The 27,136-nt window shown below is 40.1% G+C and overlaps 1 protein-coding gene across 17 annotated transcripts in view; it reads left to right on the forward strand.

Moving 5' to 3' along the window:
• Positions 1-27,136, forward strand: part of KCNMA1 (potassium calcium-activated channel subfamily M alpha 1) — a 727,105-nt gene that overhangs the window by 545,543 nt on the left and 154,426 nt on the right. For all 17 annotated transcript variants that reach the window (XM_078434448.2, XM_081790521.1, XM_078434449.2 and 14 more), the window contains one exon: positions 21,212-21,321. In XM_078434448.2, the coding sequence (XP_078290574.1) occupies positions 21,212-21,321 (110 nt within the window). The remainder of the gene's footprint in view (positions 1-21,211; positions 21,322-27,136) is intronic.

Genomic DNA, 27,136 nt, shown 5'->3' on the forward strand with positions numbered 1-27,136 from the left:
TCACATTTCCTACTTCCTCGTCCTTAATCAAATCCCCATCTGCCTCCTTTTTTTTTTTTTTTTATAAGAACACTTGAGATTATAATTAGGGCCATCTTGGACAATATAGAACCACCTCACATCCCAAGATCTTAATTGTATCTGCAAAGTCCCTTTTGCCATGCAAGGTAACATTCACAGGTTCCAGGTATATCTTGGGGGGCCACTATTCAGTCCACCACAGTCTGCCCTTTGGCCTTAAAATTCTGTATCCATCAAACATGTAAAATACATTTACCCCATCCTAATATTTTAAAAAGTACCAACCCTGTAGCACCAATTCAAGTTCAGAACCCCATCTAAATATCAGCTCTGAAGTCCCAAATTTTATCATCAAAATTAGTATGGGTACGACTCCGGGTATGATCCATTCTGGGGCAAAATTCCTTTCCATCAACAAATCTGTAAAACTACAAGACAAGCATTCTATCTCCAAAATATAATGATAGGACAACCATAGGATAACAATTACAGGCATTCCCATTCCAAAGGGAAGAATATGGAAGCAAGAAAGGCTCTATGAGCCCCAATTAACTTCAAAATCCAATCAGAAAAATTCCATTAGTTTCACGTCTGGGCATAATCCTCTGTGGCTTAAAATTGGCCTTAGCTAATGTGATTCCTCCAAATGTATCATTTTTCAAATTACTTTGGCTATTCTAGTGTTTTTGCCTTTTCTTGTAAATTTTACGATCAGCTTACCTATCGACAAAAAAATCCTACTGGTATTTTGTTAAATCTATATACCATTTTGGGGGAGCACTGGCATCCATGAACATGGATTCTAATCCATGAGCATTGTCTCTCCATTATTAGGTAATCTTTAACTTCTTTCATCAGTGTTTGTAGTTTTCAGCAAACAGGTTCTGTACATTTTTGCTAGATTTATACATAAATTATTACAATTTTTGGAGCTACTGTAAATGGCATCTTAAAAAAATTCAGTTTGCAATTATTCAATAGTGGTATGTAGAAATACATGTTATTTTGCTATGTTGGCCTTGTATCCTGCAACCGTATTACACTGACTAGCATTTCTTGAAGGATGTTGAATAGGAAGAGTGAGAGTAGTGGTCTTTGATTTTTTCCAAGTCCTAGGGGGAAAATATTCAGTATTTAGCCATTAAGTATAATGCTAGCTATAGGTGTTTTGTAGATGCCTTTATTTTGAGATTGTGGGAGTTCTTTTCCATTCATAATTTGATGAGAGGTTTTTTTTTTTCTTTAAATCATGAATGCATACTGAATTTTGCTGAAGGCTTTTTCTGCATCGATTGATATAATCATGTTATTTTTCTTCTTCTGACTGTTGATATGGTCAATTATGTTGACTGATTTGAGAACATTGAACTAGCCACTGTGCATTCCAAGATAAACCCCACTTGGTCATAATGTGATGTATTCGCTAATATTTTTATGAAGGTGTTCTGTGTATGTGTTGTGAGTATACTCTTGTGAGTATACTGTTCTGTAGATTTTCTAATACTGTCTTTGTCTGGTCTTAGTATCAGGGTAATGGTTGACTTCATTAAATGAGTTGAGAAGCCTTTCCTTTTCTTCTATTTTCTGCAAGGGTGTAGAATTTGGTGTAATTTTTTCCTTAAATGCTTAGTAGAATTCACTAGTGAAAGTATCTGGGCCTGAATTTCTTTTTCCAAAGGTTTTTAAAGACTAATTCAATTTCTTTAATACTTACAGCTCTATTCAGGTTATTTATTTAATCTTGGATGAATTATGGCAATTTGAGGTTTTTGAGGAATTAGTCTAATTTATCTGAGTTACACAATTTATGTGCATAGAGTTGTTTATAGTTTTCAATTTATTTTACATTTAACATCTATGGGGTCTGTAGTGATATCTTCTCTCTTATTCCTGATTTTGTAATTTATGCTTTTTTTATTGTCAATCTTACTACATGTAAAGTTTGCTGGTGTTTTCAAAGAATCAACTTTTGGGTCTATTACTTTCTTAATTTTTCTGTTTTCTTTCTGCTTGTTTTGGGTTTATTTTATGCTTCTAGCTTCTTAAGATAAACCTTAAGGTATTGGTTTGAGACTCCTTTTTAAAAAATATAAACATTAAATGCTATATAGTTCCTTCTAAGCATTGCTTTTGCTACATTCCACAAATTTTGATATGTTGTATGTTGATTTTTATTCAGTTAGAAATACTTTTCAATTTCACTTGAGACTTCTTCTTTGACCTGTGGATTATTTAAATGTGTGTTGCTTAATTTGGATATATTCCTCTTATTTTGATATTACTGATTTGTCGTCTGATTCCATTATGGTTAAAGAACCTACTCTGTATGATTTCAAGTCCTTTAAATTTGTTAAAGTATGTTTTATAGGATCTATCTTGATGAATGTTCCGTGTGACCTTAAAAAGAATGTATATTCTGCTATTGTTGTATAGAGTGCTTTATGAACATCAAGCATTAATCCGTGCCACTTGGTGGTGTTGCTCTGTCCTTCTACACCCTTGCAGATTTCACGTCTGCTGGTTCTACCCATAACCATGAGAAGAGTGCTGCAGTCTCCAAAGATAATTGTGATTTGTCTATTTAATTCTGTCTGGTCTTGCTTTGTGTATTTTAAAACTCTGTTAAATGCATATACATTTGCATTCTTGTTTTCTTTCTTTCTTTCTTTCTTTTGGTGAATCGATCCTTTTTATCATTACATATTGTCCCTAATATTCTTGGTAATTCTCTTTTTCTGAAGTCTAGTAGACTTCAGATCTGATGTTAACAAACCCACTCAAGCTTTCTTTTTTGACTAGTGTTTTCACAGGGAAAAAACCTTTTCTCATCATTTTCTGTCTAAACCAAACTGTATCTTTAAATTTTAAGTGATTTTCTTCTAGACAACTTATAGTTGGGTAATTTTTTTAAAATTCCATTCTGTGAATCTGTTTGTTAAAAGGTGTGTTAGACTATTTATCTATAATGTAGGTCTAATATTTTGCTATTTGTTTTCTGTCTGTTTCATCTGTTTTAGTTTCTTCTTTGGGGGTATTTTGAACGTTTTTAGTATTCCATTTTATCTATTGTATTTCTTATTACATATATATATATATATATATATATATATATATAGCCTTATAATTGATTGGCCATGGGATTGTAATGTACATACTTAACTTCTCAAGTCTACTTAGATTCAGTGACTTACCTCTTCAGTTGTAATGTAGAAACCTTATGAACCTGTAGGTCTCTTTACCCTCCCCATTGTTGTTGTTGTTGTTGTTGTTGTTATGTTATATCTATATACACTGACAACCCCATAAGACAGTGCTATAATTTTTTTACTTTCAACCATGAAACATATTTTATTTATTTTCATTTTTTCAATGTTAATTTCTTTTTTGAGAGAGAGAGAGAGAGAGAGAGCGAGCACAAGTTAGGGGAGGGGCAGAGAGAGAGAGGGAGACAGAATCCTAAGCAGTCTCCAGGCTCCAGCTGTCAGCACAAAGCCTGACACAGGACTGCAACTCATGAACTGCAAGATCGTGACCTGGCCAAAGTCGGATACTTAACTGACTGAGCCACCCAGGCACCCCTCAACTATTAAACATATTTTAAAGAACAGTATCATCTTTTATATTTATCCTGATATTTCCCCTGTTGTTCTTTCTTCATTCCTGATATTCCAGCTTTCCATTTGTTATTCTTCTCATTCTGTCTGAACAGCTTTCTTTAACAATTCCGTTAGAGCAGTTTGCTGGAAACAGATACTATTTTCCTTCATCCAAGAATGTCTTTAATTCACCTTAATTCCTGAAGGTCATTTTTGGTGGATACAGAATTCTGGGTTGACAGATCTGTTATTTCAGTACTTTGAAATGTTGTTCTACTTCCTTCTTGCCTCCACTGTTTCTGATGAGAAATCTGTAGTCATTTGAATTATTGTTAACCTATAAGTAATGAGTGATTTTTCTTTGCTTGCTTTAAAAATTTTTTATTATCTCTGGTTTTCTATCATTTGATTACACTGTGTTTGAACATTATTTCTTTGGGCTTATTCTGCTGGAGCTCACTGAGATTCTTGTATCTCTAGGTTTGTCTTTGGTAAAATTTGGGAGGTTTTGTTCATTTCTTCAAATATATTTCTTGCTCTATACTCTCTCTTGCTTTCATTCTGGGATTCATATGACACAAATATTAGACCTTTTCTAATAGACCACAGGGCCCTCAGGCTGTATTCATTTAAAATAATTTTTTTTTCTCTCTGTTGTTCAAACTGAACTATTTATGTTGCTTCAAACTTCAAGTTCATTGATTCTTTCTTCTGCCATCTCCCATTTTGCTACTGAACCCATCCAGTGAGTGTGTTATTGTATTTTTCAACTCTAGAGCTTTCATATGATTCTCATTTTTATCTTGTTTCTTTACTAAGGCTTTTTGTCTTTTAATTCTTTACAAAAGTTTTCTCCTTTAATTGTTGAAGTGTTTTTAAAATAGCTGCTTTATGGATTTTGTTAGATAATTCTAGTATCTGTGGTGTCTAGGCATTGGATGAATGCAAGTTGAGATTTTTCTGTTTATTCATAAGCCAAGTAATTTTTTTTATTGTATCCTGGACACTTTGATTTTTTTTTTTTTATTTTGAAACTTTGGGTCTATTTTGATCTTAGAAAAAATGTTGATAATTTTATTTTGACATGTAATCAACCTGTTGGATTTTAGGCTGCATGCTCTGACCAGGCTTCTACGGATTGTGATTCCAATGTCAGTTCAATTTCAAAGCATTGGCAGTGCTCTTTGGATCTGTCTCACATCAGTCTCAGACTGGGCAATAGTCTATATTATAGTTTGTTCTCAAAATCTGTATATGCTGTATATAGGGCCAGCTGCATCCATGCACAGCTCAGGGTAAGCCCAGAAGTTCAGAAATGATTGTAAGAGGCTACTTTCCCAAGTCCTCTTTCTCTGTCATCAACCAGGGAATTGTCAGCCTCCATGGCTGTCAGCCTCCTCCTCTTTTAAGCCTCTGACCAGAAAGCTGGGGCTTTACTTTCCCTGCTTATTATACATTTCCTGCTCCTATGTGCCCACCCAGGGCAAACCAGTGGGAAGACAATGACAAGAAGCAACAGGGCTTTGTCTCTCACTCTTCTGGGACCTCAGATCCTCTAGCCAGTGGAGGTTCTCCTACCGCTCATGTCCTTCCAGCTCCCATTGCCACAGCTGCTACTGCCACCACTGGATGCCTTAGGGGTACAGGTGCTAGAAAAGAGTAGAAAGGAAAAAGAAAAAAAAGAGAAAACATGATTTCTCCCATTCTTCCTGAGTATTAGGAATTCCTTCTACTGGTGTTTGAGCCAGAACCGTAGCTTCTCTTGGAGTTTTCTGTCCACATCCTGGTCCTTGCTTATAGGTTCTGAGGTCAGGCTGGAGGATGGAGAGGAAAAATAATAGTAAACTCATTGCCGATTTGGTGATACTTCCAATTCTGGTCATTTCCTCTAATCTGCCTGCTATTGTTCACTTGTCAGGGTCTTCAACTGGTTACTACATGCATTCTGTCAAGGTTTAAGAGATGCATTCAGTGAAATATACAGGGCAGAGAGTACTTATTCCACCTTATCCAGAACCAAAAACCCAAACAGTGCTTTAGATTGTCTTTTACAGTCAGACCCAGGAGAATATTGCCTCTGGGACGGTATTGTCATCATTGAGTCCTTTTAACATATTCAGTAATCATTCTCTTTGGGATGGGTTTGAGATTATCCACCTTTTCATCCGAAGCTATAGATAACATAATATGGCAAGCTACATTACGGCAAACTCCTGTGCCTCTCCTGGTAGAACAATATGAGGTGGCTATTTCAACTTCAAACTCATTTGGCTGATTTAGAGAAACTTTGGGACAACAGTAAAATGACACTGAGGTCAATTTAGGCATCCATCTGCCATCTTGAAAAATGGTGTGCAATAAAACCTTTCAACTGGGTATAATTTTTTTAGTTTTTATCATTAATGCCACTTGTATTTCAGGGTAACAAGAGTGATTCAGGCCCACTTATTAGGGTTTGAAGTTCTAAGAAATGCAGGTTCCCTGCCTCAGTGTTGTGCTTTATTTGCCATAGGGGATGGGAAGTAGGGTGGGAAGCAGATGGAATTAGTTGACATATATGAGTAAAAGATAGCATTTCCTCTCTTTTTCCCATATTGTATCAGTAGATAGGCAATCTCTGCCCATTGAGAAATAACATCTATATCTGTGCCCATTGATCTTGGTGTGCAAAAGCTCCTTGCTGGCAGTCTACCAAGAGAAGTCTGTGTTTATTCCTAGCCTTCATACTTATGGCATTGCTTTTTAGTACGATGGATTTAATCAGTTTCTCCTTTCTCTAGACTGTGACAAAGTAAGTATCATTTAAGAAAGAGTTTCTGTTGGGTTTCTTATTTTAGTTAAAGTTTGGCAGCAAGAGGCCATTTCTTTCAGTGGTTGGGTATTTTTTCTTCTTGAATATACTAGTGTGGAAGGAAGCAACAAAGGAGGAATACTTGGTGCCCCTTTCAGAATTCAGATTAAGTATTAGGCTTGTTTGGCCAAAGATGTTGGGTAGTGTCTCCCTATGCAGATACATCCATGGACCACCATGTTCCAAATTTTCCAGCATAGCCCTCACTCTGCCTTTTCTCCCTCACTTGTGAAATGTGAAGGGACTTGTATAGCTGTGTAACAAGTAGAGGGCTGGGCAGTGAGAAAGCTGTAAAGACTCTGATTTAGGACATAATTTGTTGTAGGACCTTGGACTGCTTATTCAACTTTTCTGAGCTTCATATTTTCCCACTGTAAAATGTGTAAGAGTATAGATGATTATCGGAATGATTGCAAGTGTGTTAAAGCCCCTAGCCTCTTTCTTCCTTCTTAGGAGTGGGTGGTACTGTTTGGGCTTCTATTTGCCATGAGACTTGAGACTGGGTTGGGCTTGAATCACTGATGGGAGAAGATAGAGGGGTGAACCTAATATAAAACCAATCTCAAGGGTGGCATAAAGTTATCCCTCCCTGTATTGCTTACACTTTTGTGTTGCCAACATCTTTGTAAATGACTGATGTTGGGGGAGGTCTCCAGAACTCTTTGTAGTGAGATACAAGGTTAGCAGAATTTTCTGCCTGAGTACACTTTCTAGGACAGGAGCATTGTTCATTGGTCTAAATGACACTACTTCCTTCAACCCTTTCAACCTTCCTGTCAAAAACCCCACCCCCAGCCCCCTAAGTTAGAAGCTTTTACAGGTGAAAACTGGGTGCCTCTGTCTGGTTTTTCCCAGGCCTCTTCTGTGAATGGATACGCACTGACTGTTGTTCCCCATATGTAATGAAAGCCCAGCTAGCTAGTACAGCCTTACCCAACACAGAGCCTTACAGTGGAGTGACCTACAGGAGAAAAGCTGTGTGCTAGAGTGAGTTACCTGGGGAGAACTCAGAGAGACTAGCAACCTCCCAGCTTGTGCCTGGAGGCTTGAAATGTACTATTGACTTGACCTTGCTTATGGGACCAGTGAACGTAGAGGGACAGAGAGACCTGTCCCTGCCCAAACAAGATCATCACAAGTCTATACCAACTGCAGGATGAGAGCTAGCCTGACAGTTTTGGGGGAATAATGAATTATAATGATTGCTAACATTTTCCTAGAAATACGACCAGAAGGAGAAAACATGCCTTCCAGAACTCTTCTCAGGAGGCATGAAATTTGCAGTTGGAAGGAATACTTTGGTAAACTATTTGGAGTGGAAGGGATGGGCTTTCTCCCCCCAAATGACAACAGATATTTTCTAAATTGCCTACTAAAAAGGATAAATCCACTTAACTGCAAAGCTTTTTTTTTTCTTTTTTGAGGGAAGTTTGCAAAATTGGGGCGAGAAATAGACTATAAGGGTACTAGAGGCTAAAGACTCTGAGCAGTTGATCATTCTTCTCTCTTATGTCCCCACGAGTGCTTAGCCTCTACTCCAAATATGAGTTGAGCAAGTATTTTTTAAAAATAATGTTTGAAGGGTGCGTGAGTGGCTCAGTCAGTTGAGTGTCTGACTCAATTTGGGCTCAGGTCATGATCTCATAGTTCATGAGTTTGAGCCCTGCATCCACCTCTGCACTGACAGTGCAGAGCCTACTTGGGATTCTCTCTCTGCCCCTCTCTCTCTGCTCCTCCCACACTCATATGCACTCTCTGTCTCAAAAAAATAGACATTAAAAAAATAATGTTTGAATAAGCACCAGTTTATTGGTATGCCCATTCTATGGACCAAGGATACTCCAGGTATCAGTTCCAAATCCATCTGAGAGGTGAGGCTGGAAGTAAGGAGCAAAGCCATTTGCTAGGAAGGAGGATGATAAATAAGAGTATGGTATAGAGATTCCCCAGTTGAGGCATGTGGGCAAAAGTCAAGTCCAGGAACCAGAAGACTGGGGTAGTCCAGTCTACCCATCAGGATCTTGCTGGCTTGGGTATCCATTCCAAAGGCCAGGCTGGGTCTTCCTCCATCAGCTTCAGGCTCCATCCACATGTGACCCGTCTCCTATTTTAGGGGACCATTATTTTCTTCAAATATCTAATCTGTCTTACCATCATATTTATTTATAGTGAACTTGCTGGCCACTAGGAAAGGTGAGGGATTGGGAGGACCTCTCAGTCATTTTGGGGACAAACTCAAGCTTCTTAGTTTTTCTCCTCAATCCAGAGGATCATTTGATAGTCAGTGGTGTTCCAGGCTCTTCTAGCAGCAGCTAAGCAATAGGAAGCCATGAGTCACAAACCCAACATCCAACTAACTGACCTCTGTTTCTTTGTGTGAGCTGGAGAAATGTCTTTATTATCACCATCATCATCATCATAATCACCATCACCATCACTGTTGTAACCATCATCACCACCATCACCACCATTACCATCATCACCATCACAGTCACTCATTACTTATAATGATAGCTGACATTTATAGAACTTTACAGGGTACACACTCAGTAAATGCCATCTTTTAGTGCACAAGGGCACTTGACACATTTGCCAGGCACTTTACACGTGTCCCTTCATTTCAACTGTCTTCATTTCAACTGTCTTCCAATTGTTGCTCTCATTGTGCAGGTAAAAGCATTGAGCCTGGGAGAGGTTATACAGCTTAGCTCAGGGGCACGCAGGGAGGTTAGGATTTGAACCCAGAGCCTGCATGTGCTTTGGTACTTCCTACGCTGCTATGCCAATGAGGACCATGGCCCCCCTTAAAAGGAAACTGCTAAGCCCAACTAAATGCCTCGGCAACTTATAAGCTGCCCACTTTCAATCTCTGAACCAAATGTCTTTTTGATGAGGCCTAAAATCCACTCCAGGAAGCCACAGAGGGGAATTTCTGAAGTCATTTCTAACTTCCTGTGAAAATATTCTGTAGCTGGCAAGAGATGTTCCAGATAACAATGAATACACAATAAAGCGGGTGCCTCTGCCTTGGATACCTGGCTCACAAATAACCCATTTGGCTTCCCAATCACCCTGATACCTAAAACTAGCAGAATTTATGCTTGCGGCTGGAATGGCTCTGTTCAGCCAGAAAGCAAAAGTTTATGGCTGAACCCTTTGCTCTGAAATGAAATCTAGTCTCTTTGGCTCGACTTTATTAGGCCGTATTGTACAGCGATAGGAGACATAAGTATCCAGAATCTGCTGTCACTAAAATGGGACTGAGTTGGCAAGCATTTTCGTCCTCACACTCGATGCTGTGTCCTAAAATGGGGAAGTTGAATAGAAATTAGGGATCCAAATCAGGGCCATTTTTTGAAACTTTATTTTTAATTGAATTAAATATAGCCATCTCATTGTTCTGTCTTTACACAGCCCACATTGAAATGGAAGCTAAACTATCATTGGGGTCACTGAGTCAATGGAGAGAGACTAAGTAGATAAATCTGGACTCCTGGAATATTGTTTAGACTAATTACCAAAACAACCCAAACACTTGGATACTCACTGCTTAATTAGGTTTAAGCTTTCTCTGTAACTGGCTCCAGTATTTAGTGATATTCATGGAGAACATTCTTTTTCATCTGTAATTTAAAGGATTGTGATTGATTCTCCTTAATCTTTATTCTTCAAAGGCATGATGGAGAATACTTGTTTTCTGTTCTTCACTGTCTTAGGGAATAGACCTTTGCTACTCAAAGTGTGGTCTATGTCCGGGCAGCGTCATTGTCTTGGAGCCTGTTAGAAATGCAGAATCAGCCCCCACCCAGGACCATGGCATCAGAAACCACATTTCAGTAAGAACCTTGCATGATTTACATGCACGTCAGAGTTTGGGAAGCTGTGGACTCAGAGCCTCAGAAGACTTTTGTTAAGTAAGCCTCAGAAGTGCCCCCTGGTGAGAAATTATCCAGAGTGATAGCAGCAATAAACCAAACCATCTAAGATACTGAAGATCCTGCAAAGGCATAGGCAATGCTGTGGTGGTTTGTCTCTTCAAAGCAAGCTCATAGTTTCTGTGATGGAGAATGCTTTTCTTTTCTAATTCCCTTCCTATCCATCCAGTAATCAATCAATCAATCAATCAATAAACCATTGTTCCTCAGAATTTGGGGGTAATGGGATTGCCAAATGTAGCCTCTTCTGGGCTCAGTCTGTTTCCTGTTGAATTGTTGTTTGACTTTACATTGGAATCCAAAAAATGATGGCAAAGAGAAGACAGAAGGCTAAGTCCCATGCGGAAGACAGTGTGGTCATGAGACAAGGACACAAAGGGGGCTTCTTTCCTCAGGGATGGCAGTGAGACTCCTAGCTAGTGGGAAGAAGAACATTAGTTGGATTGATGGCAGTATACCAGCTCTTGAGAATTCCTTCTTTCAAACTCAAGCCTCCAAGTTATTGGATTTGGAATTTAGAAAACCATAAGCCACTTGTTAAGTAGCCAAAGAAGTTCTGTGATGACAAAATTTTCCAGAAAAATATTGCTCCTAGTATGAAGTTTTCTGGGAAGTTTAAAAATGACCCAGTTCTACCCATTCCTTATTAGAACCTAATATAGAATTTTTCAACATTTGGAGGCAGGAATTGGTTCGTTGCATGGTCCGACACTAAATGCTGTGAAGTCATCAGTGCTGACTTGTGATTAGATACTTAGGAAAACTGCTTGTTTCATTGTGTCTCTTTCTCTAGTTTTTGTCTTGCTTAGTTCAATGCAACAAATATTAATTGAGCACCTCTTATATAAGCACCTTAGAAGGTAGTATGTTGCTTGTTCTGGAAGATACAAAGTTGAGTGCATAAGGAGGGGCTCATGTTCCAAATGCTACTTTGCTGTAGCTCTCGTCAGATGTTAGAAGACTTGAATGCTATGATGGTAGCTAATGATAGTTAACATGCACTGAGCACTTACTGTGGGCCAGATAGTGTTCTAATCATTCTGTACTGATAACCCCATTTAGCCCTCCCAAGCCCCCTAGAAATGGGCTTGATTAGCATTTCCAATAAGGCAAAGAAGAGCATGTCAGCCTGGGAAATGAAAAGCCTCACCAGTGAAGGGGCATATGATGCAAACTTTATAGGAAGAATTGGATTTGACAATTGAAAATAGGGATTTATATATATTTCCAACAGAAGGATCAAGGGAAACAAAGTGGTAGGGAAATCAGAAAGAAGGAAAGTTTTTAGATTAGCATTATCTATCTCCATGAGCTACTCCTTGAAATAAAGGATCGTGTGACTAAATGCCATGTTTGCAGATTTACAACTACTATTAACATGTTAAGTCTCTAACCATTGCAAAAAAAAAAAAAAAAAAAAAAAAAAAAAAAAAAGCCCAGTTTGGCTTTGTGAATTCCAGTCCTTCCCAAATCTACTTCTTCCAAATATTATTGAGCTACTGCTGGGTACATAGGCTACACTGGAGATTCAGATAGAATTTTCTGCCCTCAAAATAACCTATATTTTCATGGTGACCCTCTCTCCACTCTGTGCATTTGAGATAATACCTGTTAGTAAGTTCTGATGCACTTACTTTGGGAAATAGCTGAGAATACTCCTACTTTGCCAAAACTTGGGGGGAATTGTGGGAAGTTGGGTTTGTAAGAGAAGGCCAGCACATCTGTCAGTGAGTCCATGGATGGGTGCTGTGAACTGTATGCTACTCATCCACGAGGGACAAAGTACAGAAAATGAGAGCAAGTTCTTAGGAACTTTGAGAGCAATTTGATAGATTAATTTTATAATGGTTGAATCGAACAAGAAAAATTTGGGACCTGTACTTTGCATATCTTTTTCTTTTTTTTTTTTTTGGAATTCATTTCTGTTAGATTTTGCAGAAGTTTGAGTCTGCAAAAGAGTGGACGTTGGAAATCAAAACAAAATCTGGTCCCCTACCTCAAATGGATTGAGAAGCTCTGTCCTGGGTAATCCTGCATGCCGGGGGCTGAATCCCCATGAGGATTGCTTTCTCATGAGGATTGCTCAGCAGGCATCTGCTTGAGAACATTTACTTCCTGCTTGCTCTACCCAGATTAGAATTCTTTTCATGATATTTTAAGAACCTTATTATTTGAAGCACAAATGAGGATGTTCCTAACCATTAGCGAGATTGCAAAGCCAAAGTCCTATTTGGACAGAGAGTGAATAGGCCAACCTTTAATGAGTTCTGACGTCTCTTAAGCATAAGATACCCTTTCTTCACTGGAGAGAAAAATAGGGAGAGAGTAGAGAAGCCTTCTAACATACTGAGAAAAATACCAATTTCTGGCCACACAAGCAATACTTTCTTAAATCATTTCTAAATAATAATTCCTTAAAAAAAGTTCTCCTATCAGGGCGCCTGGGTAGCTCAGTCAATTAAGCATCCGACTTTTGATTTCAGCTTAGGTCATGATCTCACACTTTGCGAGTTGGAGCCCCGTTTGGGACTCTGTGCTGCCAGTGCAGAGCCTACATGGGATTCTCTCTCTCTCACTCTCAATCTCTCTGCCCCTCCCCTGCTCATGCTCTCTCTTTCAAAATAAATAAATAAACTTTAAAAAAAAAGTTCTCATATCACTCTTTGCACTAAGCCCTTTTAGCTTTAGCCCCTCTGGCACCCTTTGTGTTTTCAGAATAATCTGGGCTGGAGGTAATATAGCAGAGGAAACACCATATATTCTTACACTCTTGCATGCTGTGTCTGTCAGTCGCTCTCAGAACACCTCATGTGGGCATTTTTTTTTCCTCATAATGCCTGATGGAAGAAATCTCATTTGATAGTCTGCAGCCCACTAGTCTGGGTCTAAGAGATTTGGCTCAAGTCCACCCAGAATTAATCTTCGGAGTTGTTTATTTATTCGTTCAGTACTGAAGCAACCAGTTATCTGGCATTCCATCAAATCCCAAATAATTTGTTTTAATTGACATTGTCCTGAAGGCTTTGGACGAGTCTGAAATCCTTTCGTCCTGCTCTCACATTCTGGAGAATGCAATCTGAAATAGGCCATAATTGTGGAATGCCAAATCGTTATGGAGTCCCTGAAATCCAATGCTGCTCTCAGAAGGGCAGCCGACCTGAGTCCACATCCAAGAAGTACAGCATTGAAGTGCAATTTGGCATGGAGAAGAAATACATTCTGAAAAGGTGCAAATCACCATTCATTCCCCCCGCTCCCATCTCCTCTGCTTCTCTCCTTTGGTTTCAACTTTATCACCAGTTTATCCCACCCCCAGAAAGCTGTGCAGCGAGGCATTCTCTATTCTGGCACCTGTGAGGACATAAGCTAGCAAGATGCAAAGGCTTTATTTTTTTAATACCACGAGTTGGTCTTAGGATTTGTCATTATACTGAAGAACGTTGAGGCGAGAAAGGGAAGGCGAAAGAGGTAGCCCTGTGCCCATTGATAAAAACTGGGACAAATATGTTAAGATTGGTGTGTGGAGGAAATGAGGAGAGAGAGAATCCAAAAAGCCCAATGATAAAGCCTTCTTAACACTCAATTGTCCTTAACATTGTTCGTTCCAGCAAGAAATGATTAGATGCAACATTAAATCAGATTTTTCTCAGTGACAGAGCATGCTGTTAAAGAATGGGGATAAATGACCCCACACATTTTAATAACCACCCATACACTCATCAGCCTAGAGACCATAAATGCTGATCCTGTGTTTATTATTATAGTCAAGGGCTTGACACTTCCTCTGGGTTCTTTTTCCTTCGTTCTTTCTTTCTCTTTCTTTTTCTTTCTTTTCTTCCTTTTTTTGTTTGTTGTAGGAATTAATATGTTTAATGGTATCTAAGGCACTTGGTCATCAGTTCATGTCATTGTCACAATGACAATGTATTGTGTAATTTATATGTACAAAGTTCATTCAGATGTGACTAGTTAATTCTTTTTTTAAATATTTTATTTATTTTTGATAGAGAGAGAGGCAGAGCACAAGTGGGGGAGGGGCAGAGAGAGAAGGAGACACAGAAGCCGAAGCAGGCTTCAGACTCCGAGCTGTCAGCACAGAGCCCGACTCAGGGCTCAAACTCACAAACTGTGAGATCATGACCTGAGCCGAAGTTGGACGCTTAACCGACTGAACCACCCAGGTGCCCTGTGACTAGTTAATTCTTATCAAAGCAGTTTGATGATTTAAAACTGTGCATTCTTTAGAGAAAAATATTAACTTAAAATTTGGATAGATTAAAAAAATAGTAATGCGTTGAATACCTGCTAATACACTAGTCTCCTACTACCAGTTTGGGGCAATGTTAGTGTCTGTGTTATGACTCCCGTCTTCTTATTGCAGCTATTAACATAATGGTCATTGGTTTTTATAATTTCCTTTTAGTTCATTATTTTTGATGTGCATAATATCAATATATTTGGATTAAAATAGTGTACTTGTTTTCAGTTAAATAAGAATTGGCATATTAGATAATCTCCAGAATTATTTACATGACTCCAGAGGTGGGGACAGACGTTAGCAAAATTATTTGACCGTAATCACCACGGTCATTCAGACTCTTCGCTGGGAACAGAAATCACCGTGGTTGTAGCATACCCCAGCCAGGATGGTTGATTTTTCACATTCACTGGGTTGTTAGCATTAGAGAAACACAGTTTCACTCTAATCAGAGAAAGCATAAAAAATAAAAGGTGTCATTACCGACCCACCATTAGTAACACATGCAGAATCTAGGATCAAGAAGGTGTTACTTCCTTCGAAGCCAAGGCTCATGTTTCCAGTTGGCAGGTACCCTTTGATGGTGGAGCTGTCTGCCCATGAGTTGGTGTACAACCATTTACTCGGGGGGTTGAACTAGACTGGTTGAAAAATTAGATAATGGAGAAAACATAAATAAGCCCACAAGCAGTGTAGACGAGCTAGCCCAATGGCTCAATTTCCCTTTCTCACTGAAGATTCTGTGAGTGAGTATTTGATGAATCAGGAGCCACAGCACATCACCTGCTCATCTTTGCTCTTCTAAAACAGCTGGAGTTTGATGTGACAGCCAAAGGAGAAATTGCTGCCTCAGGAAATGCTTTGCCTTTGACTGATGGCTGCATGGCTGGCAAATTAATTTTGGCACCTTTCCTTAAGTCACTTTGGTCCCATTCCTTCATTTTTCTGCTGGGAATGTGTACATTACATTACAGTTAAAAATACCTTCACAACACAAATGTGGAGAATAGCATGTACTATTTGAGGAAAGAAGTTGTAGGCTGAGATGGTTCCATTTTGTAGAGTAGAAAGGATGCCGTCATGCTCTGAGAGGAGGCCCACACTCTCAGTGCAGCTCAATATTTGTTTTCCATTTTCATTTTCATTTTTCATTTTTTTAAATATAATTTATTGTCAACTCGGCTAACATACAGTGTGTAAAGTGTGCTCTTGGTTTTTGGGGTAGACTCTTGTGGTTCATTGCTTACATACAACACCCAGTGCTCATCCCAACAAGTGGCCTCCTCAATGCCCATTACCCACTTTCCCCTCTGCCCCACCTCCCATCAACCCTCAGTTTGTTCTCTGTGTTTAAGAATCTCTTATGGTTTGCCTCCCTCCCTCTCTGTTTGTAACTATTTTTTCCCCTTCCCTTCTCCCATGGTCTTCTATTAAGTTTCTCAAGTTCCACATATAAATGAAAACATGATATCTGTCCTTCTCTGGCTAACTTATTTCACTCAGCATAATACCTTCTAGTTCCATCCACATTTCTGCAAATGGCATGATTTCATTCTTTCTCATTGCCAAGTAGTATTCCAGTGTATATATAAACCACATTTTCTTTATCCATTTATTGGTTGATGGACATTTAGGCTCTTTCCATAATTTGGTTATTGTTGAAAGTGCTGCTATAAACATTGGGGTACATGTGCCCCTATGAATCAGCACTCCTGTATCCCTTGGATAAATCCCTAGCAGTGCTATTGCTGGGTCGTAAGGTAGTTCTATTTGTAATGTTTTGAGGAACCTCTGTACTGTTTTCCAGAGTGGCTGCACCAGTTTGCATTCCCACCAACAGTGCAGGAGGGTTCCCGTTTCTCCACATCCTCGCCAGCATCTATAGTTTCCTGAGTTGTTCATTTTAGCCACTCTGACTGGTGTGAGGTGGTATCTCAGTGTGGTTTTGATTTGTATTTCCCTGATGATGAGTGACATTGAACATCTTTTCATGTTTCTGTTGGCCATCTGGATATCTTCTTTGGAAAAGTGTCTATTCACTTCCTCTGCCCATTTCTTCACGGGATTATTTGTTTTTTGGGTGTTGAGTTTGGTAAGTTCTCTATACATTTTGGATACTAACCCTTTAGCTGATGTGTCATTTGCAAATATCTTTTCCCTTCCATTGGTTTACAACTCAAAATTAATGTTACTCCTCATCAACCACTCACAAGGTCATGGGCTCCAGGGTTTAAGAATTTGAGTCATTGGTGAGCTTCTGTTCTGATATTTCCCCTCTTAGGTACTCATATACAGCAAATCCATCCTGCCCCCCAAGATCCTAGCACCACTCCCTCCTTATATATTTACTCTGTCATCTCTAGCAAAAGGTGACATGGTGTGTGGTTAAGAGTATGAACTCTGAATCTTATTCACACCAACAATTGGATTTGTGACTATTAGTGTGTTACTTAACCTCTCTGTGCTTCAGTTTAGTCCCCTGTAAAAGGGAAATCATAATGACAGTAACTCGCTCCACCTTTTCTAGCTCTCTTTGTTCACTGCCATCTTCTCTTGGGTGAAGCACAAATGTTTTCAACTCAACATATATTACACTTATTTTTCCTTTCTTAAGAATGCATTTCTTGGGGCACCTGGGTGGCTCAGTCGGTTAAGCTTCCAACTTCAGTCCAGGTCATGATCTCACAGTTCCTGAGTTCGAGCCTCATGTCGGGCTCTGTGCTGACAGTTCAGAGCCTGGAGTCTGCTTCAGATACATTCTGTGTCTCCCTCTCTCTCTGCCCCTCCCCTGCGTGTGCTCTGTCTCTCTCTCTTTCAAATATAAAAATAAAAATTTAAAAAAAAAATTTAAAAAAAGAATGCATGTCTTTACTGCTGACAAAGGTAAAAGAATATGTACTTTCAGTTTTGTTTTTTCAGCCAAAGATGCCAGGTTTGAGACTTAGAAAGGTAAACCTTGGTAAGAAGTGATAGATAGTTTGAGCCCTTGCCTTGGGATGAAGATTGAGGTTCTCTTGTCTGAGCCTGCTGTGTGCTGTGGTGTCAGTGTCCTGGGTTGGGGCTCATTTCCTGATTCTCCTGATGTGATTAGCCTGTTCTTATTGTTGATCTGTCACAACTTGTCATTCTTGCCCTTAAGGATTAAAAGGTCTTAGGATTCATTATAATTACTGGTTCTTCTGCCCTTACAATTATAGATATTGCACTGTCAGCACAGAGCTTGACACGAGGCTTGAACTCACGACCATGAGATCATGACCTGAGCCGAAATCAGGAGTCGTATACTCAACTGACTGAGCCACCCTGGTGCCCCAGAACACCTTTGTTAGGAATCTCAAAAACATGTTGGCTTATCTATATAGAAATAGTGTTAAAGATGTGGCAATCTTAAGCAAAAATCTTAAGCAATGAAGTGAAACCTCTCAGTGTTTAAACAGTCCCTTCAGTGCTACTCTATCTAGCATTGCAGATACTATCTCAGAATCCACAGATAGATGTAGAAGAGGCATTTTGCTTTCCAGAAAAGTTCTGTATGTTTTTTTTCCCAGTTATTTGACATTGAATCCCTTAAGTGTTTTTGATCAGCCACAAAGGCAAAACCTGCAGAAAGAAAAATATGGGAAAAAATCAGGAAAAGGTATATCTGGTTAGATATCTTAGCTAGACATCTGGTGCTTCTTCCAGCAAAGAGAAAAAAAAATGGGAAAATAAATACCCGTTTAAATAAGATCTAATCAGCAACTGGAATAGGTCCTGAATAGATACTGAATATGCTCAGTAAGTCTTTGCTGAATGAATAATTGAATGAACATTTGCTATGTTCAAAACAAACATGAATAATACTATTATCCTGCAAAAATTTGTGTCTACTTAATAAAAATATTTAATGATTAACTTACAATAAAATTTGGTCTATAGAGTAGTTGCAAGGGCTGTTGGGTGGCTGGGTCAGCTAATCATCTGACTTTTGATTTCAGCTTAGGTCATGATCTCTGGGTTCATGAATTTGAGCCCCATGTTGGGCTCTGCACTGACAATGCAGAGTCTTCTTGGGATTCTCTCTCTTTCTCCCTCTGCCCCCACTCTCTCTCAAAAATAAATAAATAGGGGCACCTGGGTGGCTTAGTCGGTTGAGCATCCGACTTGGGCTCAGGTCATGATCTCACAGCTCATGAGTTCGAGCCCCGTGTCAGGCTCTGTGCTGACAGCTTGGAGCCTGGAGCCTGCTTGGGAAACCGTCTCCCTCTCTCTCTGCCCCTAACCCACTCGTATTCTGTCTGTCTCTCTCAAAAAAATAAATAAATATTAAAAACATTAAAAATAAATAAATATAAATAAATACATAAATAAAAATAATTTTTTTTTAAAAAAGGAAATGTTAAAAAAAAAGAATAGTTCTATTAGGATACAGAGGTATGAAAATACTGGCCATAACTAAAAGGACCATATTAAAATTATATTAACTGAGGAATACCACCACCAATCAATAATAATCGAGATAAAGGCTCCTATTTTCATTGCTTTGAAAATCAGATTAAACTAGTAACATAACACATTATAAAGGGAATGTCTCTGCTGAAAGAATAGGCTGAATTCTTCCATTTCAAAAACACTATTTTCCCATGAAGCTCTACCATGAGGATTTATCATTGGCAATTCTTCATGTAGTATCCTATTTACCAATAAAACAAATTATGATACTATAATTCCCCAACTATTCTATATTTCAAATTATTTACAAATGCAGACTAGGCTTTCTTCAAATTAGTTAGAATTAATGGCCTTTGCTTATAAAGTCAAAATATCTTTTATTTGAAAAAAAAGTTGAAATCTTATGATTCAGGGAAATTAAAAAGTTTATGCTTAGTTAAACACATTGCAGTTAATTTTTAAAAATCATACAGTTTAGCAGTAGAAATGGTTGAGTGCTTTTTTTTTAAAGACCCCACTCTGGGGAAGACCAATTTGTAGATAAACAGCCCATACCCAGCAGCACTGCATAGCTAATGTCTAATGTGTGGGAGTAGGTTAGAAGCAGCTCAAACTAATGAGGTTAACCCACATACTCTAATCACCCAGACTTGCACAAAGCAGGCAAATAGCATAGAAGCAGGGAGCATTCAATTTATTTCTAAATGAGTCCTGCCTTTTTTGTATTCCAGGGTGTCACCCAGTAGATGGTAGGTGTTCATTTCCCACTGTTTCCAAGTCTTTTTCAACTTCTAGCATTGCATTTCCCCTAGCTAACTGATTATGGGCCATAGGCAAGATGCCTTTTAATTCAGCATCAGCCCAAGAAATTGTAAGGAGTCACTTCCTGTTGGCTGGGAAGGTGCCTCTCATCTCCTCACCTTATGTAGAGGTATACATGGGAGGCCACAGCCTACAGACTCCCAGGGACTACTCAGTCTGCCTGCCTTGGGAATCCCAAGGTCTTTGACCTCCTATAGGGGCTCAGCATTCTTGTTGTTACTCACTCTTTAATTTTTAAAGATCACTTCCAATGTAAAATCCTTCTAGAAATGCTTAGCATGAAGAGGGTTGTTGGGAAAACCAGTAGAGCTTGATAAATTAGGAAAAAAGACACATTTTAATGAAATCTGGGGTAAAGCCTGTCTGAAACAACATTTTACTTTTTGTAATACTCAGTGTGTGGTTGGAAAAATCTTTTTTTTCCCAAAGTAGAAATATACGTATTGTTCTATTGTGTTATTGTTTTATTTTTTATGTATATATATGCACACACACACACACACACACACACACACACACATTCATTGTAAAAGCCTTCAGACAACTCAGAAATCTATAGAGAAAAGTGTTAGTCTTCCACTCAGAGATAGTTAGTGTTAGTGTTTTAGTATAAAGTTTTCTAGATTTTTCTATGGCTTTACAAGAAATGGTTAGTGTTTTAGTATAAAGTTTTCTAGATTTTTCTATGGCTTTACAAGCATTCAGATAATTATAGGGTATTTTAATAGGGTCAGACTACTAACATTATTTGGTAATTTTTACATAATTGCTATATGAACAGATATACATTTTCACCATCATTTTTAATTATTTCTTTGTATTCCATTGAAAAATGTACCATTTGTGTTTTTTTCCAATTTTTTATTAATAGAAAGGATGTTCTTATACATATGTCTCTGTATATGTGTCTATTTGTTTCTTTGGTATGAATACTTAAAATGGAATGGTTGTGTAAGAGAACATGTCCTTTAAAAAATTTTTATAACACTTGCAAAATTGCTCTTCAAAGCATTTGTATCGATTTACTTGCCCACCAGTATTGTGGGTGAATGCCCATGCTTCACACCCTTGAAAAGCATACAGGTTAGAAAAATGGTGCTTTAGAGAGGATGTACTTCCATTCTAAGAGCTTAGGAGCATGGAAAGCTTCACGTGGACGATGTGGTTGTGGTCCTGGCTGCTGAAGACAGTCACCATCACATAACTAGGGCATTCATTCATTTGCCAGATGGTAAACTCTGGTTTTCCTTTTATAGTGTGCTGTCATATCTTGAACCTCCTGTGTTCTTCTCTCTAGATTGAGGAAGACACGTGGCAGAAATACTACTTGGAAGGAGTCTCAAATGAAATGTACACAGAATATCTCTCCAGTGCCTTCGTGGGTCTGTCCTTCCCTACTGTTTGTGAGTAAGTGACCATTAACCATGTGCTCTTTGGCTCTCAGGGGTATTTAATGTGCCCCTTTCAGGGAAGACACCTTACGCCTGCCCAATACAGCTGGGGTACTCAACAATTACTGAGGGTAACCTGTGTGCTCTGTCTTGTGTGGTGAACAGGAAGGTGGGTCATTACATGGTCTCTGCCTTGGGGATTTCTGCTGGCCCTACTTTTCCCCACAGCTCTGAGAACCTTATACTTAGGTCCATCATTTGCATTAAATTATGAACCACAGTGTTCCTGCATGTCTTGAATTAGGCTCCTGTGGTGTAGACACAAGTGTGATGGGTGGCAGGAACCCATGTCTTTTTACCAGGATGAAAACAAATCTTGCCTGCTCCTTGATGAAAGGAATTTTAATATCTTTCAGTCAAATCAGATCATAGAGACATCTGAGAAGCCTTTATTCAAAGTGCATTCAAATACTGCTGAGGAAATGTGGAACCAAATGTATGGAAGGAGGCCTTGAGAAGCTCTTAGCAATTTAGCTCCTGACATGAACAACCACCATGTTATGACAATGAGAAGGCTTAGCTTTTCCTTATTATTGGCTCAGCAGGATGGATTTGAACAAGAGGCAGCCCCAGCTGGCCATGGCCCCTCAAAGTAGCATAGGTGATCATTTAAGGGATATGAACTCAAGAGTTACATGGGTCCTGGACCCCGAGAAACTTCCATCATGATGATGCCTTAGATTTCCCACTTGGAATCTCAAATGTTGGGTGCAAGTCAAACAGGGGTTTTGTCCCCTATGAAAGCATAAACTCCCTGGGAATGTTGAAACATTAAGCCTTGTTAATCCATTGACACTTTAGCAAAAGATTTGATAACCTCAGTCTTGCTGGTAAAAACTGGGCAGAAATATGGGAATCTTGGAACCACTGGGCTGAGGATGAAAAGCTATTCCCTTGTGCTGAGTACCTACAAATGAAACCCACCTTCTGGAAAGGGAGGTCTAAAAAGGATAGACCTGGGGACCCTTGGGCTCTTCTGTCTTCTAGCTTTCTGTTCTGTGCACAGCAGAGAGGGGACAGAGCACCTGGGAGGTGGTGTTTACCTGGAGACTCCTGTCACAGAACACAGCAGGTGTACTGTGTCTGTCCCTGGGCCCAGACCCTAAACAATCCAAAACGGTTTGGCTCTTTACTGAAATTTCCCATCCTGTCTCTAAGCGAAAGTTTAAACGCTAAATGGACTGGAAAAGTGAATAGGTAATTGATTCGGAAGGAGTTATTTTCTGAAAATGGATGCCCTATTGTAACTCCCATGTGTTCCTTTCTGTGAGAGCTATTTCTCTTTCTGCCACAGAAAGAAGTTAACCATTCAGAGGCTTCAGGTCCTGGAACATTGAGGCTGTCGCAGGGGATTTTCTCCACCTTGGGGTTTGGACTGCCTAGGATAGAAAGCCCAGGAGAATTCAAGACTTTTAATAGAAGCTGGTTCTATGTTTAAAAAAAAAAAAATGGAGGCCTCCTATATAATGTAGGGGTGGTCTGAGCACACGGCAAAGCTGCCAATGCCCAGAGGGGTCCTATGGCATTGGGGGCATTAGCAGAGGTGTGTGTGAAGATGCCAATGCCCAGAGGGGTCCTATGGCATTGGGGGCATTAGCAGAGGTGTGTGTGAAGATGCCCTCCTTGGCTGTTGATTTTCCCTGGCTTGACCAGTGTTTATATCTATCATGAGTGCTTCCTCGGAAGCCTGCATTCCCATTGCTTTTCTTAACTCTGCTGCGGAATACCAAGTCAGTTTGTTTTAAGAGCATTAAACCGCAAGGTTAGAATTGCTCCCCCTAGAGGCTGCAACTGGGATACCCACAAGGTAAATTTGACTCCCTTAAGTGCCCTGTGCAGTGTTTCATTTCTTAACAGTTAATTGCGAATATTTCAAAATAGTGGTATTTCACATAAAAACCAGATTTTTGGCCTCTCTTGAAAACCTGATGTGCACTTGCATTTCTACCAGATGCTAATTGGCTCTAATTTGTTGTAAAGAAGGAGTTAGTGTAGGTCCTCCCCTCTCTGTTGTCTTAAACCAGGCCAGATCTGCATTGATACCCTGGGCCTGGCCCCACTGCCATGTGACTTTGTCAAGAACTCCCTGGGTGGTGTGAAACTTCACTGCCCTTCGGAGCCAGCTCAAGAGCTGGACACTAGTGGCTGCTGTAAATATTTCCTTTGATGGATTTGCATGTTTAGATCATGTCCTGAGGAGGAGAGAATCTTTCAGACACACCTCGTTGTCAGAGAATTTAATATTTGTTCAGCACAGCTTCTAGAATACAAAAAAAAAAAAAACCCACAAACTTCTGATGTGAGTGAGAATGTGTTCAACTTAGTGCTATTATTCGTTTAACACAATGATACAGCAGAGGTAGGAATAATCAATAAAGAAAGGACATTTAATGAGATTTAGGAACATCCCAAAACATTGAAGCTCTCCTCAAGCATTTGATTATCTGGAGGCTTAATTATCTGTGTTTTCTACTTTAAATTAAAGAAAAGCCATAACTCAAAGTTACCAGCAGTTTAATGATAACACTCTTCAATTCAGGTTAATTAAAGCACAGCCGTAATTAGAGTGTAGTGTTGTATATCACCGGGCTGGCGCATAAGTATTTTCATTACAGTAAGAATTGGCTATTCAATTTCGAGATGACATAAAGGACGCTGAAATATATTTTAAGCTGGTTCATGTAGAAGAAAAAGAATTGGGGAATATTCTGGGGACAATAAAGCACAGATAAAATATACAGATTTTCAGAGCGGTTTCTGTAATTATGTGCTGCATTAAAACAATATGCAGCCAATAACGTCTTAAAGCATGAAAAGAAATAAATTTGCTCTTCCCCTAGCTGGCAGTATGCCCCCTTGCAGGGTGGGATCACCGCCCAGGAGAGCTTGGAGTTTTCTCAGAAGCCGGGAGAAACGTTCTGTGGAAAGATAAGGGAGCAGGATACACGGATGAAATTTGAAGTTATTTCCCCAGAGAACAGAGTGGGGAAGAGGAGAGGCAGGAGGGCCGGAAGGCCCCCACAAGGCAAGCTTTTTAAAAATTTCTAGTGGAGAGGTGTTCCCTCTTGCCCGGGGGAGACTCACACCAGCTATGTCCTCAGACTTCTGGGCACCGGCCTTGTGGCCTCACTGCGTGTGTCATCAGAAGATGCACCTTTGTTCCGTGTGTCACTAACTTAGACAAAACACAGTACCATTTCTAAATATTTCATTTATGTCTTCTCATTTTAGCCACACAACAATCCTGTGGTTTCTATTAATGCCACACTTCCTGGTTTATGAACAAGGACACTGGGACTCAGAGGATGTTGGTGCCCCTCCAAAGCCACCTAGTGCACAAGTGACAGAGCCAGGGTTCTGATGCTGGGCCTGTGTAATTGAGAGCAGCTTGGAGGAGCTGCTGGAGGAAAGCTGGCTAATTAAGAATCTCCCGGGGAGTGTAGTAAGTGGAGAGATTTCTAGGCTCCATCTCCAGATTTTAATATCTGGGGGAGTCCCCCACATCTGTACTTTTTTTTATAAGCAAAGACAGGTGATTCTGATTCAAAGTCTGATGCCTGGGGCCTCCCCCTACCCCCTCCTGCCTCATCCCTCTACACCACAGGCTGGAATAAGCTCCCCTTACTCCGCACTTTGGGCTCAGTCACTGGAATGTTTCTCTCTGATTTTAGGCAAATCATAGAATTATAGGTGGGCCATATTTGACAAGCTAATGTTAACATTTGGGCTTTTGTGTGAGTTTCCTTGCCACCATTCCTGCTTCACATTTTCTTCAATCTCCTGGAAGACAGGCTGAATCTACACTCTGCCACGCCAGGCACACTCCTGACTGCTCTGCCCTCTCTCCATGCCTTATCCAAATCAGTATAGGAAAAAGGCATGGGGGTGCTGAGCCCTTTAATGCTCTTGGTGAGATTTCCACTGGACATCATGAGAGCAACTTCAGGCTGCAGAGAACAGAGAAGTGCTCAATGCCAAGATGCACAGAAGAAATAAGGACAATTCAGGATGCAACCCACAAAGGTGCCTCTTGGCTTTGTTGGCAAGATCATGGTGGCTATGTCCTAGACCTTCCCCAGGATGCCCTTAGGGTGTTCCTTTTAAGAGCCAGCAACTCCTAAGCAACCCCCCTTCATTTTGCATAGCTGGCTTGCCCCTGGGTCTGTGTGAAAGTACGATCAAGGCAAAGGAGCTTTGGGATCTGAAAGAGAAGGTGCCATCCATTGTGCTCTGAACACCACAAAACCACCTGCTCCCTCTCCCTCCCATTCCCCACCTTCTTCAGCAAGGGACCATGGAGGGTGCGAGGGGCCAGCACCAAGCCTGCAGGAATCAAGGAGCTGCTGTCTGAGGCCATGTTTGCCACTAAAGGGTCTTGTATTTGACCGGTCCCCATAATAGGATGATGCTTGATATTGTAGAGTGTGACCCTGGAATCTCAAACCCTCAGAGCAGCCACTTGGTGGATGTGTAATTTGGGACAAGGTATTTGATTTCTCCATACCTCCTTCCTCTGATAGTTACCAGCTGCCTGACTTTGGGCATGGTGTTTACCCCAGTATCCTCATCTCTGAAATAGGAACATTACTTATCTCTCAATAGTGCTGATATTCTTTTCCCTCTCCCACCTCATCTTTTCCCACCTCCTCCAGTCCTGTCCCATCAAGTACAACATAAGTACCAAGAAAGAAAGGGATTACGTTGTGGCATTTCCAGGTTGTATTTACTCTTACCCTCTAGAAAAGTTCTGTGGTCAGTCAGTGGTCTGTCAGTCACCAGCCAGTCAGTCGACTAGATTTTTAATAAACTTAGGATATGTGTGCAGTGTGCCAGGCATGGTGCCATCTCTAAAGGAAACTGCAATTAGATTTAATCAAGGATTAATTAAAGGATTAATGACAGTACTTAAAAGTGAAAAGTAAAGAACTCTGTTTCCCTACAGTGGCTGCTTTCAGAGAGTTTTAAGTCTGGCGAAGAAAAATAATACCCAGGGCACCTGGGTGGCTCAGACGGTTAAGCATCCGACTCTTGATTCGGCTGAGGTCATGATCTCATGGTTCATGAGATTGAGCCCCGAGTCAGGCTCTGTGCTGACAGCGTGGAGCCTGCTTGGGATTCTGTATCCCTCCCTCTCTGCCCCTCCCCCACTCACACGTGTGCATGTGCTCTCTCTCAAAATAAATAAATAAACATTTGGAAAAAAAGAAAGAAAGAATACCCATCCTCAGAGAGAACTAAGCACCTGTGGAGAAGTATTTGATGGGTGCACACTGGAGGACAGAGGCTGAGAGAGGGGGTGAGAACTCCCTGTAGGCTGGGGGGTGGGCAGGAGAGGCTTCCTAGAAGAGAAGACACTTGAGCTGTGTCTTGTAAGGAGATTGGATTCAGAGAGGGAATAAAGAGGGAAGAGGGAATTCTAAGCAGTAGGCAGTTGGGAGGCTGGGAGCCACATAGCATCTCTCCGATTTTCCAACAAGAGCAAACTGATTTCCCTTTTAGATGGGAGAAAGAGACAAATCAGATTTCTTTTGACGTGTGATGTTTTCAGGGGGAAACAGCGACAGAGTTTTTTTTGTCTGCCTCCAGACAAGAAAGTGAAGGCAGAGGGGAGACCAGAGAAGTGGGGAAGGAGGAGCAGGAGGAAACCACAGGTTCTGAGGTTGGGTTATGGCAAGAACACCATGTTCCAGGTCCTGGCTTTCTCAGTGAGGGTATTAGTCAGTCATTCATCGCTTGCAAAATATAAAAGCTTAATTGTATTGGGTTTTACA

Source organism: Panthera onca, chromosome D2 (assembly GCF_046562875.1).
Source record: "Panthera onca isolate mPanOnc1 chromosome D2, mPanOnc1 haplotype 2, whole genome shotgun sequence".
NCBI classification, from domain to species: Eukaryota; Metazoa; Chordata; class Mammalia; order Carnivora; family Felidae; genus Panthera; species Panthera onca.